This window comes from Thalassophryne amazonica, chromosome 13 (genome assembly GCF_902500255.1).
Source record: "Thalassophryne amazonica chromosome 13, fThaAma1.1, whole genome shotgun sequence".
Taxonomy (NCBI): domain Eukaryota; kingdom Metazoa; phylum Chordata; class Actinopteri; order Batrachoidiformes; family Batrachoididae; genus Thalassophryne; species Thalassophryne amazonica.
The window spans coordinates 55,753,763-55,772,251 of NC_047115.1; the positions used below are offsets into that span (position 1 = coordinate 55,753,763).

Genomic DNA, 18,489 nt, shown 5'->3' on the forward strand with positions numbered 1-18,489 from the left:
TTTTTTGGGTATATATACAGTTACTAGTGTAGTAGAGAAATAAGGTTAATGATCTCCATTGTCATTTGTGTATGACACCACTTGGGGGTTTATGTGTTAGGTAGACAGGGAAGGAAATGTGAGGTGTGGGTGTGTCCAACCTGGACTCCTGCTACTTAGCAAGAGGTCAACACTTCTTTCTCTTCTGTTGGAACTTCTTTGTTTTTATGTTAATTTATAGTATGTCTTTTTGGGTATAGCGTGTGGTATTGTTACGTTGGGCATTTTTCTTTTCTTTTAGTACACTGAATGTTGCTGAAGAATGACACATTTTCTTTTCTTTTAGTATTTATCTATGTTTCAACAACCAGTTGTACCAGATGTTCAGCAATAAAGACTGAGAGAAAGGGGAATGTCTGTGGTTTGTGAAGAGACCAAAGTAAAAAAAGAAACAATGCATAAAAAACACTACACTAGCGCAGGTTGAGTGATATCTAATGTATTTCTATGCACCACATCAAGAAAAAGAGTTTGATCCAGATTGTTTAATATAAACCCATAGATATTAATGAAGGGGTGATCAGTCATGTTTTTAAGTTGGAATATCAACAGTGATAAACTTTCAAGTCAATCTGAGTGATAATTTGTTTATTATGTGAAATGACAGAGACATGGGAACACAACACTATCTTCCTGCACTCTGGAGTTGAGAAATTGCTGAGATATGATTTTTACAAAAGGAAAAAACTAAACAAAACCAACAGCATTTGGTTTAGTTCTGATTTAGTGCAGCAACTGTATGTAACATTGTATCATCTTCAGAAAACTGAGCCAGCAGAGCAGCTAAGTGTGTTTACAGGACAAAACTCCTTTGTACCTTCAATAATGCTGTGGTGCTTCACGTGCTTGTTTCATTTATTGCTGTTGTCTGCTACTAACCTTTGCCCTATCCTCAACCTGAGTGCTCCCATTTTCAAGTAGCTCCTGTATCAGGTTTGGGACACCCTGCTGTGGCTTCCTCATTAAGAGGAAAGTGGAACATCTGTGCCGGCCAGGCAGACTTAGGCCTCATGGGCAATGCCTCAGTGGAGCTTCTGCTTGGTAGAACAAAAACCTTTACACAGATGCATTAACTGCTTTCTGCTGTCTTTCTTCCATTTTCTTGAGAGAAACCTCTTTCAGCTGGCTCTGGGTTTATTCAAGCCTCAAGGTTTGCACAGAATACCTTTGTAGACAAAGCTCTGTTTCCATTTTAACTGTGTTTTACAAATCCATTAATGCTACTCTCAGCCGGTACCGATAATGGCTTCCTTTCAGTTCCTACCAAACTGACTAAAATTAAAATGGTCATATCTCGAGGCTGATACAGTCCATTGAAACATCGGTCTTGAAACCAGTAATATGATCATTAACCACTAAAGCGCTTATTTTTGAACCATTCATTGTTGGAAGACGTCATGAGAGGGTGAGAAAATAGTGTTCAGACTTAGGTTTTTAGCAACGCTACAGGCAAATCATAAAGATAAGGCAATGTGCTTAAAAAAATGATCCTGAAGCATCTATGTTATAATAGCCAAGTGGCCTCTGCGTGGGTGTGTGCATATGGCTTTGATCATGCAGAAGCTGGGGAGAACTGATATTTGCTGTTTGGTATGCTTATGTATTTTGGGTCAAGGATGAATGTTGTGAAAACAGAAAGTTGATTGGACAAATATTTTTGGAGAAATTAGCAATTTTAGTGAATCAGTAAACATTGAATGTTGTGGTGAAATGCATCATAGGAGTTTGGGGTTTTGGGGTTTTAAAATTGCGGTTCATGTTAGTTTAACAGTATTGTTAGTGTAATTCATTTATTGTGTTTTTGTAGTTTGTCAGTTGAGTTAGTTAATTAGTTTAGTTTTGTTGCTGGTACCACAAGTGTGAAGTGTATTGCATTTGATGTCTTCCACCACCATCTGTTTGTGTCTAAAATTAGAAGAACATGATTGCAGTAGAATGTGGAAAAGACAAAAAGCTCAGAATGAGTGTGTGGAACTTCGAGACACTAAGGACAACTGACATTTGTTGTTTGGTATGTTTATGTATTTTGGGTCAAGGATGAATGCGGATAAAAAGGAACATTGATAGGACTAATATTTTTCGAGACGCTATGGATATTAGCTAACACTGCTAACTACATTCTGGACTCACATGCCATTCCAGCAGGCGACAGTAAATAATCTTCATATTAAAAGTGAGTGTGTGCGTGCTTTTATTTATTACATGCACTGGAAACAGGTTTGACTTACTACCAGCAATGCGAACCAAGCTCCTGCTGCGGTCGTACAGGGACTGGATAGCCCTTAGCAAAGGACCACGGACCCCGTACTCCCGGAGCACCCCCACAGGGTGCCCCGAGGGACACGGTCGAACGCCTTCTCCAGATCCACAAAGCACATGTGGACTGGTTGGGCGAACTCCCATGAACGCATCGAGTGTGTAGAGCTGGTCCAGTGTGCCGCGACCAGGACGAAAACCACACTGCTCCTCCTGAATCTGAGGTTCGACTATCGGTCAAATTCTCCTCTCCAGTACTCTGGAATAGACCTTACCGGGGACCCCGGTCTGCCAATCCAGAGGCACTGTCCCCGACCGCCACGAGATGTTGCAGAGGCGTGTCAGCCAAGACAGTCCCACAACATCCAGACTTAAGGTACTCAGGACAGATTTCATCCACCCCAGGAGCCTTGCCACCGAGGAGCTTTCTAACCACCTCGGTAACTTCGGCCTGGGTAATGGATGAGTCCGCCTCTGAGTCCCCAGTCTCTGCTTCCTCTTCGGAAGACGTGATGATGGGATTGAGGAGATCCTCGAAGTATTCCTTCCAGGAGTACTTCGAGGATAACAATAATAATGATAATAATAATTGTGTTTATATGATAACAAGAACCTAAACAATTTCATAATTTATTTACCACCCTTGAAAAATGTCAGCTACTTATTTCATAAGCACTACCCAATCTACAGCCCATGGATCTCCACGAGTAACATGGTATTTGTTTTAGAAGGCTGCAATTTTTTGCACCGCAGCCTTGTGGTATCTCCTAAGGTTTGGTTGTTAGTGGGGGTGGGCATTATTATTTGGCTGGACAACCACATTTGTAGCAACTGGAAGCTATACATTTAGAATTTTGCAATCTTTGTAAAGTTTACATTTTGCTGGACAAACTTTGTTTTTTAAAGGCAATGAAAGCTTTTGATTTTTCTTCGATTTTGTATAGTACCGAAAGGTGTATTTGATTTTATAATATTGTGAAACAGTTATACAACCTTTGAGAAACTGATCATTCTCTGGCCACACATCATTGTCAAAGTCTCTGCAATGTAGTTTGTCTGAGGTACAAACCACATCACACAATCCTCCTGGGTCCTGGTTGGCAACTGGCCCATCACTATGTCTCAATTCAATTGAATTCAATTTATTTCGTTTATATAGCACCAAATCACAACAAAGCTGTCTCAAGGCGCTTCACACAAGCAAGGTATAACCTTACCAACCCCTAGAGCAAACACAAAATTACCCATTTGTCTGCCGTACCTAGGTAAAACATGGCTGTTAGTGTAGCCTTCTCCAACCACCCGGTCATGTCCAGAGAAATGCACCACATGGCAAAAATGTCATTCCCTCACAATGAAAGTGATACTCCTCATCTGAATCTCCCAATGTAACCATTTGTTGACACAAAGCCCTTCCAGCGGTACCCAAGGATCTTCTGAGTGGACTTAATACAAAAGACATCTAGTTGTCACCTTAGGTCACTGATCAGCATCCAAGTCTCACAACCACACAGTAAGACAGAAAGCACTAGGACCCTAAATAGTTGAATCTCCATGCTATTGCAAAGATTTTAGATTTCGTCAAACACCTCTGTTAAGTGAGTCCATAAGCTCGTCCCAGACACCCCTCAATCTCAGAGGGTGAGGATCCAGAGATAAAAGTGTCAATGCTGAGGTAACCAAAGGGCTGTGAAAGTTCAACACTTTCACTGCATACAGTTACACTTTTGATGGACAATTCCAGAAAGTCACTGAAAGCCTTGATGTCATTGCAATCCAGGATAATTGAACACCCTTCAGATTCCTCACTCTGTTTCTCAAGTGCTGTAATTATGTTATTGATAGAACAAATCATCATATAAAAAATAAATAAATAAAATAATGAAATGGTTAATTGGTGCTGATGTTATAATATGGTAACATTGATGATGTTGACTTTCTGTCTTGTGTATACGTGCATGCCTGTGGCAGTAAATCTAGGGATACTGGCAGACACAGGTAGAAAGATTCAAATTTAATTAGTTGAGGGAGTAATATAAGGTCTTCATGATTTCCTTGTAGAATAGGAAATTGTAAATAAAATCTGTGTAAAATTGTCTACTGGATTAAGCCATAGATTGTATAACCAGTCAGTGTTTTTTGAGTAGTGGTTACATGTAGGAAGGGTTTATTGAGAGTCACATATTGCTTGTACAGAGTGAAACTGACTATGCCCACGCAAAGCTCTCGGTGTAATGTATGCAGCCAGCACCTAATTTTCTATTCCTCTCCAAGGAAGCCTTCTGAAGCTAACCCAGCCACTCTATTTATAACTGGCAACATCTTTTCATCTCTATACTGATAGAACCATTACACACAGTACAACTCTTGAGCGTCTTAACCTGCATACTAATGCATCCAGTATAATAACATTTCCAGCCATCTTCCCGATAAACATAATAAAGATAATTTTGAAGTAAACTTGTCAGTCCCATTACACACTAACATGTTCGTATTGCTTTATATACGTCAGACAGTGCCACCGAATGAATTTAATGAACAGAAGCTTCTTGTGCTTTCGTGAATGTGTGTATGTGAGAACACTAGTCTCAGTGGATGTGAACGTCTGAGGGATTTATGAATGAGTTTGTAAGGGCATGTGAAGAACAAAAGAACAAACAGTATGTTTTGTATGCACACAGTGTTCTGCTTACTTTGAGTATCACAGCATGATGAAAGCTGTTCCACAAATGACTTGCAATAGGCTGCTGTTCCCATAAAACATTTTGTTTTCTGACAATTGCTAATTAAATTTTTAGAAAAGGAAAAAAAAACTGCCTCATTTACGTGACAGTCTCAGACCCTTACCGACTTGAAATGTGGCTCAATAAACTGTCTTCTACAGCTGTTATGTGGGTAAGATGAACTATTCCAGCATGGTTCAACACTCGACTGTGTGCCAGTTTAGTTGTGCTTAAGCTGATGTACTTACATTTTTGGAATAAAGATGTCTCAAGATGTCAATGGAAATTCTAAAGCCAATCCTGCAATATTTTGATCCGTGTTGGAAAAACCTAGACACATTCTTTCTAAAACTGAGTGACAAAATAAATTAATGAGTCAGATGCTGCTAGTTTATTAACATGATAACTCACAAAACACTAAATGTTGTGTTGTAGGTCACATTAAAAGGGCAAATGAGGAAACCACACATTTTGTACTGTATGCACTTCATAAATCACAAAAGCAACTTTGTTTTGCCTTGATAATATTCCATAGATATTTTTGCCACCTGTTGGTAAATGCTAGATTTGTGATGGATTAGAAGCAGGTGTGGTTGTCAGTCAGACATGTAGACCTAGTGACAGACTTAGACTTTGTGAAAAATGCACTAAATCAAAGAAGTGAATGGTTATTTTTTGATGAAACCTCAAATAACAGTTTTATCTCCACACGAGCCACAAGAAGCGATTTTGTATGAATTTACCAAAAGAAAGTAAGGCACAGGGTTGCGACTAATTTTGTGTTTTGAAGTAGTATAAATATATTCTTTCTACCACATATTGGAAAACTTGATTGGGAATTGCTTTGTCACCATCCATTTCCCCTCAATCAACCAAGTTTCTGGTCCCATTGTTTACAGCATTTGATGTCCATGTTTTATTTTTTGTGTCCACAAGAAAGCCTTTAGGTTTATCCGATTTTGCAAGAATGTGAACACTTGGCAGGAAGTGACATCAGATTTTACTTTGCACTGCTAGCTGTTAGGGATGCATTTGCTCACCGGCTTATAGACTGTGGCTGGACAAATGAAAGAGTCAAAAGACATAAAGGTGACAAATGCAATTGGATATTTAATGTCCGTCATGTGGAACTTTGAAATATCAAAGCATACAACCTGTGTGTCCCATACAACATTGCAAACAAGATCCCTGACATTGCAATCCACCTACATTTTAAGTCTGTGCTCAGCCAACCCCCAGGTGGGCAGGCCTTGCTCTGCTGCATAGATCAGTGCAGTTATGTGATTGGATGAGTCAGGGGAAATCATGCATATGTCCACATAGTGTTGCATTTCACACTGTATGTGGGTGACATGCTCGCGTTGTGTCTGTGTCAGCATGATAAGCAAAGAACATAATATTTCATGACACCTGTTGTCCCAGATGGAGATATGAAGACCTTAGTTTTATCAGTTTAGACTGCACGCAAGTGATGATATGTTTTGGCTATGTACGCAAAATGTTCAGGTCAAATCTAGTCTGTGTCATTAAGTCCATCCAACAATTGCTTTGTGTCTCTTAGTGAAATCAATGAGATGTGGTTTTGTTACATGGTATGCATTTATTTGTTACTTGGTTTGTCAAGTCTGGTTAGCACTTATTTTGATGTATTTTTAATGCTGGCTGCACCAGTTTGAGTGCAACTGGAGGAACGGCTGACTGCAAATGTCTTCAAAATAAGGCAAATAATAATAATGCACCCCCTCTACATTCGCTCCAATGCGACTATTTGCAGTAGGGAGAATTGAATGGCACTGAAGAAGTTTATGGCTTTTTTTAACAGCTGCTACATTGTAATTTAATTGCATGTGTGCAAAACATTGTTTAATTTTGGCCTTTTGCTTTATGCCAAGATTGATTTATAACCCTTCAACGGAAAGAATTTGGGTACTTCTGCTTTCAACATTTGTGTGGTTTTGAAATTGCGTGTTAGTTGAACTAAGCTTGTCAGTAATTTTTTTTCATTCCTTTCATTTTTAAGGGCTAGGTCTGCTGGCCACCAAGGCCACTGCCACTTAGTGCTAAAGTATATGAAGGAAAGCTTCCTACAAAACAGTAAAAATGTCTCAGTATACGAGGTAAAGCATACTATAATGAGCTGAAACATGGGCAGTGAAGGGGGTGCAGGAGAAGAAGTGCAAGGGGATACTTTCAAGTGGTTTGGACAGGTGAAGAGAAGAGACTGAATACGAGGGCTGTCAATAAAGTAACGGGCCTTTTTATTTTTTTCAAAAACTATATGGATTTCATTCATATGTTTTTACGTCAGACATGCTTGAACCCTCGTGCGCATGCGTGAGTTTTTCCATGCCTGTCGGTGACGTCATTCGCCTGTGAGCACTCCTTGTGGGAGGAGTCGTCCAGCCCCTCGTCGGAATTCCTTTGTCTGAGAAGTTGCTGAGAGACTGGCGCTTTGTTTGATCAAAATTTTTTCTAAACCTGTGAGACACATCGAAGTGGACACGGTTCGAAAAATTAAGCTGGTTTTCAGCGAAAATTTTAACAGCTGATGAGAGATTTTGAGGTGATTCTGTCGCTTTAAGGACTTTTCACGGTGCGAGACGTCGCGCAGCGCTCTCAGGCGGCGTCATCAGCCTGTTCAAGCTGAAAACCTCCACATTTCAGGCTCTATTGATCCAGGACGTCGTGAGAGAACAGATAAGTTTCAGAAGAAGCCGGTTTCAGCATTTTATCCGGATATTCCACTGTTAAAGGAGATTTTTTTAATGAAAGACGTGCGGACGGATCCGCGCGTCGGGACGCAGCCGACGCGATGCGGCGGCACAGGAAAAACACCTCCGTGTTGATAACCATTGTAAAATCCAGGCGGCTTTTGATGGCTTTCAGTGGAGTGAGTATATGAGAAATTGTTTAACAGGCAGGACATGTTCCAACTTGTCCTTAAGGCTTTCAACAGAGGTGTTTTTCCTGTGGCGGAGCGTCGCGGCGGCTGCGTCCCGACGCGCGGACCCGTCCGCACGTCTTTCATTAAAAAAATCTCCTTTAACAGTGGAATATCCGGATAAAATGCTGAAACCGACTTCTTCTGAAACTTCTCTGTTCTCTCACGACGTCCTGGATCAATAGAACCTGAAATGTGGAGGTTTTCAGCTTGAACAGGCTGATGACGCCGCCTGAGAGCGCTGAGCGACGTCTCGCACCGTGGGAAGTCCTTAAAGCGACAGAATCACCTCAAAATCTCTCATCAGCCGTTAAAATTTTCACTGAAAACCAGCTTAATTTTTCGAACCGTGTCCACTTCGATGTGTCTCACAGGTTTAGAAAAAATTTTGATCAAACAACGCGCCAGTCTCTCAGCAACTTCTCAGACAAAGGAATTCCGACGAGGGGCTGGACGACTCCTCCCACAAGGAGTGCTCACAGGCGAATGACATCACCGACAGGCGTGGAAAAACTCACGCATGCGCACGAGGGTTGAAGCATGTCTGACGTAAAAACATATGAATGAAATCCATATAGTTTTTGAAAAAAATAAAAAGGACCGTAACTTTATTGACAGCCCTCGTATGTCAGGAAAAGAAGAGAAAATGGGGAAGGTCAAAGCAGAGGTGGGTGGATAGAGTAAAGAAAGACCTGAAGGAAAACAGACTGGGTGAGGAGGACATGTAGTGAAAATGTCTATTAGATGTGTCAACCTGATAGCAATGTGGGGAGAGATCTGGAGAAGGAAATTGGAACCAAGAGGATTGACTTAAATTCATTTTTTTTTAAATTTTCCAGTATTCAAATCCAGTTTTTAAAGATAGTATGCAAACTGCAACATTGGTAGATTGCATCTAAGTATATAAGGTGGTGACGTCCATCTGTCTTCAGCATTGCTTTCCCTTAAATGCTCTTAAAACAGTGTGGAGAAGTACTGCCAAGATTTTTAATGTGAGTTTGTTGTTGGTGTTACAACACTGTAAATAGTTAGAAGCACAACTTCAAGGGTCTTCATCCCTTGCCACAATGACACTAATGGACTTACTCAAATGACTTGTGTGGACAGTTAATTAGTGAATAGTGAAACAAAGGAGAAAGGAGCCAAAGTAGAAAAACAAGTTAATCGAGAAGTGGCTGCAGTGACAAATGTGGGGCTGATGAGTGCACCATTAGCAAAACCTGAACAATGTGTAGCTGATGGAGATTTTATGAGTTGTTATCATTTATTTAGTTAATCATTGCCTGCTTACATGATATTCAATGTAATCAAAAGTAGTCTGAGTTACGTTTCTGCTTCTTGTGAAATGAATTGTATCAACTATCTGTTATCTGTGTGATGTGGAAGTGGAACCAGCCACAAGACTGAAAGAATATGTGTCTTAGCTGACTTGTTAAAGGATTCTACATTTATTATTGTCTGAATTATATTGTTTTATACTTCATTTACTCATTTAATCATAATAATTATGTACCCATTCATATATACTGCATTTAAGCTAAATGATTGCTCAGCCACAGTGATGAACTAAAGCTTGCTTCAGGACTCTGTTGACATCGAAACTTAACTGCTTACTCCCTTCTTTCAGTGAAAGAAATGAGCATGTTTCACAGGAAACCGTAACTCACAAGCAACCGTTCACCCCTCCCTTCCCCAAACACAATGTACCCTGATGCTATGTTGTCTTGTTTATGATTTTTTTTTTCTTTTCTAATAAAAGAGCAGAGCGCTGGAGGGGCGGCGGAGAGGAGCAGGAGAAGCAAGGTTGGTCTTAGGTTTGTACACTCACTCCGAAGCTTCTCCCCTTTGCGCAAAGCTCACAAAAGAGATCTCTGTCTAATGTTGTCTCTTTTTATGTGATTGTGCTTTGAGAAACTGTGTTTTGCAGGATACGATCTCAGGCACAGTTTAAGTGCCAGGTCCAGTTAGGGCAACGGACCTGACAGTAGCACATTGCTTTTTTCAAATATACCTCATTTCAATATAGGTTAAAGTCGCATCTTTTTTGTCATGCAACATTCAGTTTCACATAGATGTAAGATGTGGCATTTTACCAACTATAGTGCAGCAGATAACTGGGTGATACAGGTACCAAATCCGGCACAAATAATTCTTAAACATTACTCTTTTGAAAATCCGGCACAAATAATTCTTAAACATTACTCTTTTGAAAATACTGACTGGCCACTTGAATTTTCAATTGACGGCCAGGTAGGGGTCAATTGAAGAATAACACATGGGTTAAACTAAAAATGCTCCAATCATATTGAAAAGTATACCACATTATTTGTCCAATCACAAAGATTCCAAAAAGGTATCATTTGGACTATCTGTGACTGAATGTTATGGAGTTACGGGGCAAAAGCATTAAGAATGATGACAAAGGTCAATTTTAGTTTGTACAGGTGTCAAAAGTTAAAGTTGCTCCAGTTTTAATAAAACGTAGTGCAAATTATTGGTTGAGCTACTTGGATTAATAAATGGAATAGTTTTGACTGTGTTAAATGCCTCGTCTCCAAATTAAAGGTCAAACAATGCCGACATACATTGGATTCTATGACATGTGACATATTTTACACCATAACATGATAACTAAGCATGACACTTGTTGCAAACTTTTCCTTTTTTAAACCACATTAAGTCAACCAATAATTTGCATCACCTTTTACCGCCATCATATCTGTATATATCACGGGCAGCTGCGCCTCTCCGTAGTCTCATGCGCAGTGACGTGTCATTGCATGCGTCAGGCTCTGAGCTGAACAGATCTCACCACTGTAATATATGATCACCTTCTAACTCTGTAGGAGACATGACATGGAACTATTGTGCCAGGCTGTGACAGCATTAATAAACATGAATCTCACCTCCAACAGAGGTCCTGGAGTGTTTCACAGCTCAGTGTGGATGTAGAGCCGGGACCACAGCTTGTGGTTAAAATCCTCTGACCTGGCTGCTGTGTGCTGTATCAACCACACAAAAATAAATCCCATGTGATAATCCAACCAAGTGTCCAGAATTGCGTTGTGCTGCTGAAGTGAGCCAAAACACAAAAAAAGTAATTAAAGTTTCCTGGAAAGGTTGCAGCAAATGCATGGGACAGCATGGCCCACTCCCGACGCACACATGCACACACATAGCTGCTCGTTCAGCCATTGTGAACAGACACACCCAGCGATCATGCCATCAGTCCAGCACCTCTGCTCCAGCCACACGCATGTGAGGTCATTAGTGCTGGGAAGTGGATGACAAGTGCAGATGTGATTGCATGACTGAGTGAGTGACCGCACCATACCGGCTTTGACACATATGGCGTGAGTCTGGTCCATACATTGGTTGTTCAGTACCGGCAGGGACTGTGCAAACGGAAGAACACAGCACTCCCTCCCACTCTGGTCCCGTGTTTGTCATCCAGATGTTTTGGACATCGGTCAGTCTTCAACGCCTTTTATGGCCATCTGACAGCAGTTTGTGTTATCTACCTGTTGTCTACATGCGCTTTGGATGCCATCGTGCAGGTGGGGTTGAGGTAATCTGGATGAGTTCTGCCACTGCTGACCATGCCTCTTTTCCTCCCGACTGCGTGCAATTATGGCAATATTTGCTGTGTCAGGCTGGTTCCTGCACATTCTTGCTTGTGTGACGGGGGCTTAAGAGTTTGTTAGGGGAAAAAAACATTGGTGAATACCAAAGAATACCAATGAATGAGTTATAAGGTTGAATGGCACTATAGTTATTTTAGGGGTTGGGGTATGGTTTGTGTTACGTAAGGGAACATGACCTCATGGATGGTATAGTGTAAGGGCATTACTTCTTTCTTTAAAATAAAATGCTATGCTAATAATTTCAGCTATATTTTTTGTAATATATTATGGGAACTCTAAAAACAGGAACAAGAAAATAATCCTAAAAATACATGCAAATTTAATGAAACTAAAATCTCACAGGATGTTAAAAATCCATTTCTTTCCTGTAAGTGCTATTATACCCACTACAGACATAAATACTCACGCATACATTTATTCATTTGGATACATGGAATTAAAAACATCACTAAACATTAATAAAAGGGTTAGGGTTCCTTTAAACTGGGCTCCTTGTGCTGTTATATCTTCTTGTTACTTTTATGTCTGATACTGTTTTCCTGTTATTTTCTTTCATACAGTCATATCTAATGAAATGGCAGTGAATGTTTATTGATCTGTTTTTAGATCAGTTTATGCAAGAGTTGTTCAGAATTTTATAAAATCAGACAGCCAAGATAACAGTGTATCCATTTTAGGCACATTTATCACTTCCACCTCCTCAGTGCCACTATTTGTGTACAAGAAAGGAACATAATGGCAGTGAATCCAATTCCCTAAAGAGATGAACCAACTGCAGTGTGAATTTAAGCGGGCATTGAGTATATATAAGAAGAGGGGAAAGCATGCATATGTTCACATCTGATTTACTGTAAACCTGAATGACAACAACCCAGGCTTAACTGATTGAATATCTGTTCATCTCGAGTTGTTTCTCTGAAGACAATGATAAGGTGGGCAACCATTGACTAGAGTGGGTGAGTTCTTATAATTAGGGGGAAAAAAGTGTTTGTATGAGAAAACTGAGTGCTCTTTACACAAAATTCTAGTAGGAAGGTCAGGTCAATTCTGGGAGCATGGTGCCACTCATTGCATCTACCAAACCACAGAACTGCATTGGGTCTTGACTGGCAACCACCCAGCTATACATCTGGTCCATCTCCACTTCTCAAAAGTAACCATGTATCTGGCACAGGCATCTCTCATGCGTTCTTCAGTCACTGGTATACTCAACACTGAGGCAGGTACATCCAGAATCATATATAGACCCTGAGGCCTGTTGGTGCTGCTTATCTCCAGATTCCATGGCATCAAGCAGATGATTCTATGACTCCCCCATGCAGGTTACTTCCCCAGCCAAGGCTGGTACCTATTTACTTGAGACAATGTAGATTATGTATCTTGTCCAAAGTCACAGCCAGGCAGTATGAACAAGATTCAAACCCAGGCCTGCATATTGCCAGGCTGGCTCCTTATCCACTGAGCTACCTGCTCTAGTAGTGATCCTCTTTCCAAGATCTTATCTAGAGAAATGCATAACATGGCCAAAATGTATGAGCTGAAGTTCCAATAGCAGTACTCATCTTACTGTGGTCTAACTGAGCAACTGTTCATTTGACAGAAAGTCATTCCAAGTATACTCCAAAGAAAGAGGACCCAATACATCAAGTTGTTGTCTTAGGTCACTGGTTAGCATCCTAGTCTCACAACAGTAGAGTAAAACAGGAAGAACCAGAACCCCAAGAACAATGACCTTTCTCATTCAAAGGTGTCAGCAATGCCAAGCACCTCTGCCCAGCAAACTGATTCCAATAGTACAGTTGTAAACAATAAAACACAGCAAATGTGTGTCCAACTATAGCAAACAGTTACACAAAAACAGCTTGATTTACATTTATTGCTCTTATAAAATCTGACCAGTCAATGACAGCTACAGTGCTTGGACTTTTATTACTCAGCAGATTTAGGATGTTTGAATATAGTTGTCATAGTCAGGGACAAAAGCAGCATCTTAAAACATGCATAATCCCTGCAAAAACCTTCGCAGATGAATTTGTCAGTCGTGCTCCAAGTACGGTTCACCAAAAAATGATTTATGCACGAACCACAGCCATTGTGTCTGTATGGTAACTATGTAGGAAAACTGCTGCACTCCACAGAGGAGATACAAATGGTGCATACAAAACTGTGAAGGGAATATTTTTCATCCTGCTGAAGTACACAGTGATTGCATGAATATACATCTACAAACACACACACACACACATATCTATCTATCTATCTATCTATCTATCTATCTATCTATCTATCTATCTATATATATATATATATATATATATATATATATATATATATATATATATATCCAATCAGGCCTGTATAGTAGAGCGGCCAGACGGAAGCCACTCCTTCGTAAAAAGCACATGGCAGCCTGCCTGAAGTTTGCCAAAAGGCACCTGAAGACCACCTGAACACCTGAGACCATGAGAAACAAAATTCTCTGGTCTGGTGACACAAAAATAGAACTTTTTGGCATTTAAACTCCTCCCCTCTAGTCGACGTTACACAGCACTCTACATCAAACCAGCAAGACACGGAAACACTTTCTTTCCACAGGCCATCACACTGATGAACAATTAAACCTGCCAAAAAACTCACTAATTCATGTACAGTACCTCAACTTAAATATACAGTATTTATCAGGTTCTCCTTTACACACATTTTGTACTACACATTGTAGTGGTATTTGAACATTTTCATTTGCACATTTTTGTATTGTGAATTTTATTGTAATTTTTATTGTGAATTATTTAGTGTTTAGTGCAGGGGTGGGCAATCATGTACCATGAAGGGCCAAGACACTGCAGCTTTTCCTTTCTATCAATCACCTCAGCAGGTGATTTCATTAACGATCAGGTGTTTATCTTCAGGGGAGACGCTCATCAGCACCTGCTGAGGTGATTGGTAGCAAGGAAAACCTGCAGTGTCTTGGCCCTCGCTGCCCACCCCTGGTTTAGTGTACATTTTTACATGCTTGTACAGAGAGAGTACAGTTCAAACTGAAGACAAATTCCTTGTATTCTTTGAGGATACTTGGGAAATAAAGGCTATTCTGATTCTGATTGCCAAGCATAATGTTTGGAGGAAACCAGGCACCATCCCCACAGTGAAGCATGGTGGTGGCAGCATCATGCGGTGGGGATGTTTTTCAGTGGCATGGACTGGGAGACTAGTCAGGATGGAGGGAAAGATAAATGCATCAATGTACAGAGACATCCTGGATGAAAACCTGCTCCAGAGCCCTCTTGGCCTCAGACTGGGGTGACAGTTCATCTTTCAGCAGGACAATGACCCTAAACACACAGCCAAGATATTAAAGGAGTGGCTTCAGGACAACTCTGTGAATGTCCTTGAGTGGCCCAGCCACAGCCCAGACCTGAATCTGATTGAACATCTCTGGAGAGATCTGGAAATGGCTGTAACACTTCCCATCCAACCTGATGAAGCTCGAGAGGTGCTGCAAAGAAGAATAGCAAAACTGCCCAAAGATAGGTGCACCAAGTTTCTGGCATCATATTCAAGAAGACTTGAGGCTGTGATTGCTGCCAAAGGTGCATCATCAAAGTATTGAGCAAAGGGTGTGAATACTTATTACGTAGATGTACATTTATACAGGAAAAATGTAGCGACAAATGCACCCCCAACCATACACCACATATGTACTGTATGCAACAGCGCATGCAGATCAAGGAGTGGACTTCTAAGCCACATCAGGAGCCACAACAGAAGCATCACTCCCAGAGGTGCACAGATGGTATCCTGAGACCGGATTGCCAAAGAAGAAGAAGACATTTATAATAAATTTGCAAAAATGTAAAAAAATAAACCAACCTCTTTTCATGTTGTCATTATGGGGTGTTGTGAGTAGAAGTTTGAGGGAAAAAATTAATGTACTCCATTTTGAAATCAAGCTGTAACATATCAAAATGTGGAAAAAGCAAAGCGTTGTGAATACTTTCTGGATGCACCGCAGCTACCATCTCTGCACTCAATTTACATTCCTATTGAGAAAAAATTATGTCATCATTCTCGTAAAAAGGGCCAAAAATAAAATTACACTATTTAGAGGCTATTTAGAGGCTATCATCATGTGTGCACTCACCAGCTGGGCATCGGCAGGAGGCTGTTCCATTGGAGCGTGTCAGGCAGGTGGAGTTGTGCAGACAGGGATCGTGGAGAGGGTCACAGGGGTCGTAAGGCTGGCTGCACAACAAGCCTCCAAAGAAGGGGGGACAGGTGCAAGAGAACTCCCCAGGTACGTCTGACTCCTGACACTGAGCTCCATTTAGACAGGGTCCAGAATCGCACTCGTTCACGTCCTCTGCACAGTTCACACCTGTCCAGCCTGGTGAACACAAACAACTCGGATACACAGGAGAGGAGATACGGCGTCATTGAGGTTATTCTTCTCTATTGTTAATACTAAACAATTCTAACAACCTGGAACTAATTTGGTATCATTGTGAGTCAGTCACAGGGCTGTGCCTATCGCCCAGGATTTGTTTTTCCTTTCATTTTTAAATCCATATGTGCCAATGTGAAATAAAACATTTTTACTGTGTCCATACACTCATATCTGTGAGAGTTGCTTTCTGACTGGTGCACTACTCTTTTTCAGAGGTCAGCGGACTCCCAACCTCGGTGAGCTCAGAATGGCACGGGAACAATGTGGCACAGATTGTCCTCGACTCCTAATATTTTTGTAGTAATTTTTTTCCAGGCTTGGATGATCCCGACGTGAGCGGAACCTGCCCCAGGCTGCCTCCAGTCGAAGTGATGGCAAAGCAGCAGAGAGAGTTTGCTTTTAATACACTCCGTTCACGTGTGTTTCCCCACTCACATGAATAAGTATCTGCTTTGATTTCACTGTAACTCTGAAACTGAGATTTAAACAATTGTTATTTTAAAAATAATTCATCATGGCATGAATATGTATTTCACACCATTATGTTGACTTTGCAGTTGATCCGAGGGTCATAGGTGTGCTGAATAGAGCTGCAATTATTATTCAATTATTAATTCATTGTTAAATTAATTGACAACTATTTTTTCAAACTGATTAATTATTTAGTATTTTTTTCGAGTGTCAAATTCTGTGAATTTCAGCTTCTTAAATGTGAATATTTTATGGTTTCTTTACTCCCCTGACTGTAAACTGAATATCTTTGGTTTGTGGACTAAAGAAGAAGTCTGACGATGTTATCATGGGCTTTGCAAAATACTGATCACTATTTTTCAGCTATTTTCTAACATTTTATGGACCAAACAACTAATGGATTAATCCATAAAATTATCAACAGATTAACTGATAGTGACCATAATAGTTACTTGCAGCCCGATACATTATATATATATATATATATATATATATATATATATATATATATATATATATATATATATATATATTATTTATTCTTTTTTATCTCAAGAAAAATCAAAGCTGTGTGCAAAATGTTTTTATGTATTTATTTATTTACCAATGACTGCCTTCTTTCATTTTTGGCATTTTCTATCCTTTATAGGTTATTATTTATTTTTAAGTTGTAAAATACATTTTTATGACAAAATACTTGTATGTAAGGTTATAGGTTATTGGCATAATTTATGCTTACACTTTAATGGTAAATGAACCAAAGATGACTTATCTGAAAATAATGAATAGATTAATAATAATAAAAAAAATCACTAGATTAATTGATTACAATAATAATCATTAGTTGCAGCCCTAGTGCCAACAACCATTGTCTGGTACACCAGTAGCCATCCCCTGACGTGTCTGAAGATAACTGGCTGTGAAAGTGATGCTTTGCATTAAAAAATCATACTTAGATTTAATTTGTCCAATTAGTTATGGGTTGTGAAAGCGGAGGCAGTACTTATAAAAATTGCTGTGATTCCTAACTGGTTAATACCATGTTTGTGTTAAGTCTCGGTCCCACCTAATAATAAGCCATGAATAATGAGCCACACATGGGTGTGTCAGCGATTACTTGAAGAATGATCCACGTTTTAAGCCGTGACATATCCGCTACTAAGGCGCCTCTATGTGCCTCTTTGTACCTCACATGTGCCAAGTATCAGCCTCTAGTGAGCCACGACCAACCTGTCATTTGAGCCCCGTCCAGCCTCGAGTGGCTCGTGTGGTCGCATATGATCCACGTCAAGCCACATACGATCCATGTAGCGCAATGATAATGCAATGTTGGTGCACGTTTAGGCATGGGTTTAGTCCAAACCTCCAGCCCTCCCACACTTGGTCCCTTTAAAGTGTGGGTTTTCAATTCACAGCAGCATGTAAGATGTCATATTTTTTAAACGCAGTCCAAAAATAGATGCTCCAGTACAGTCCAGCAGGAGTGCGCCATGCGCCAGGCTGCTGTCCACCTATGTCCCAGAGTCATTAAATGCACCAGACCAGCTAGAACTGAACCACAGGTTCCCAGAGAGCTGCCTCTGTGCTTCCTCTCGCTGGCTTTATTTCTTTTGAGACCGTGATCCCACTTTTAACTTTGTGTTAGTACGTTTATGTCTGCAAAATCGCTCTTTTGCGTGCGCTGCAATTCTGCATTCCTGGACAGCCGCCTCTGCACTCCTTCTCACTGGGTTCCTTTCCATCCGCAGCTCGCTGGCTTTATTTCTTCTGTGGCTTTAAACACACAGTCATTTTTACACTGTGATCCCACTTTTAACTTTGTGTTTGTCCATTTATGGCTGCAAAATCGCTCTTTTGCACACGCTGCCATTCTGCATTCCTGGACAGCTGCCTCTGCGCACACACAGTGCGCACACACAGCAGAGCTCCTGATCCATTAACAAGATATTAAATCTATCATAGACATACTTT

The 18,489-nt window shown here is 40.4% G+C and overlaps 1 protein-coding gene across 1 annotated transcript in view; it reads right to left on the minus strand.

Annotated features, from left to right (window-relative positions):
* The window catches only part of LOC117522958 (protein eyes shut homolog), a 159,987-nt gene that overhangs the window by 45,371 nt on the left and 96,127 nt on the right, over positions 1-18,489 (minus strand). Inside the window, exon 7 of the mRNA XM_034184378.1 lies at positions 15,745-16,004. Coding sequence (XP_034040269.1) covers positions 15,745-16,004 — 260 coding nt within the window. The remainder of the gene's footprint in view (positions 1-15,744; positions 16,005-18,489) is intronic.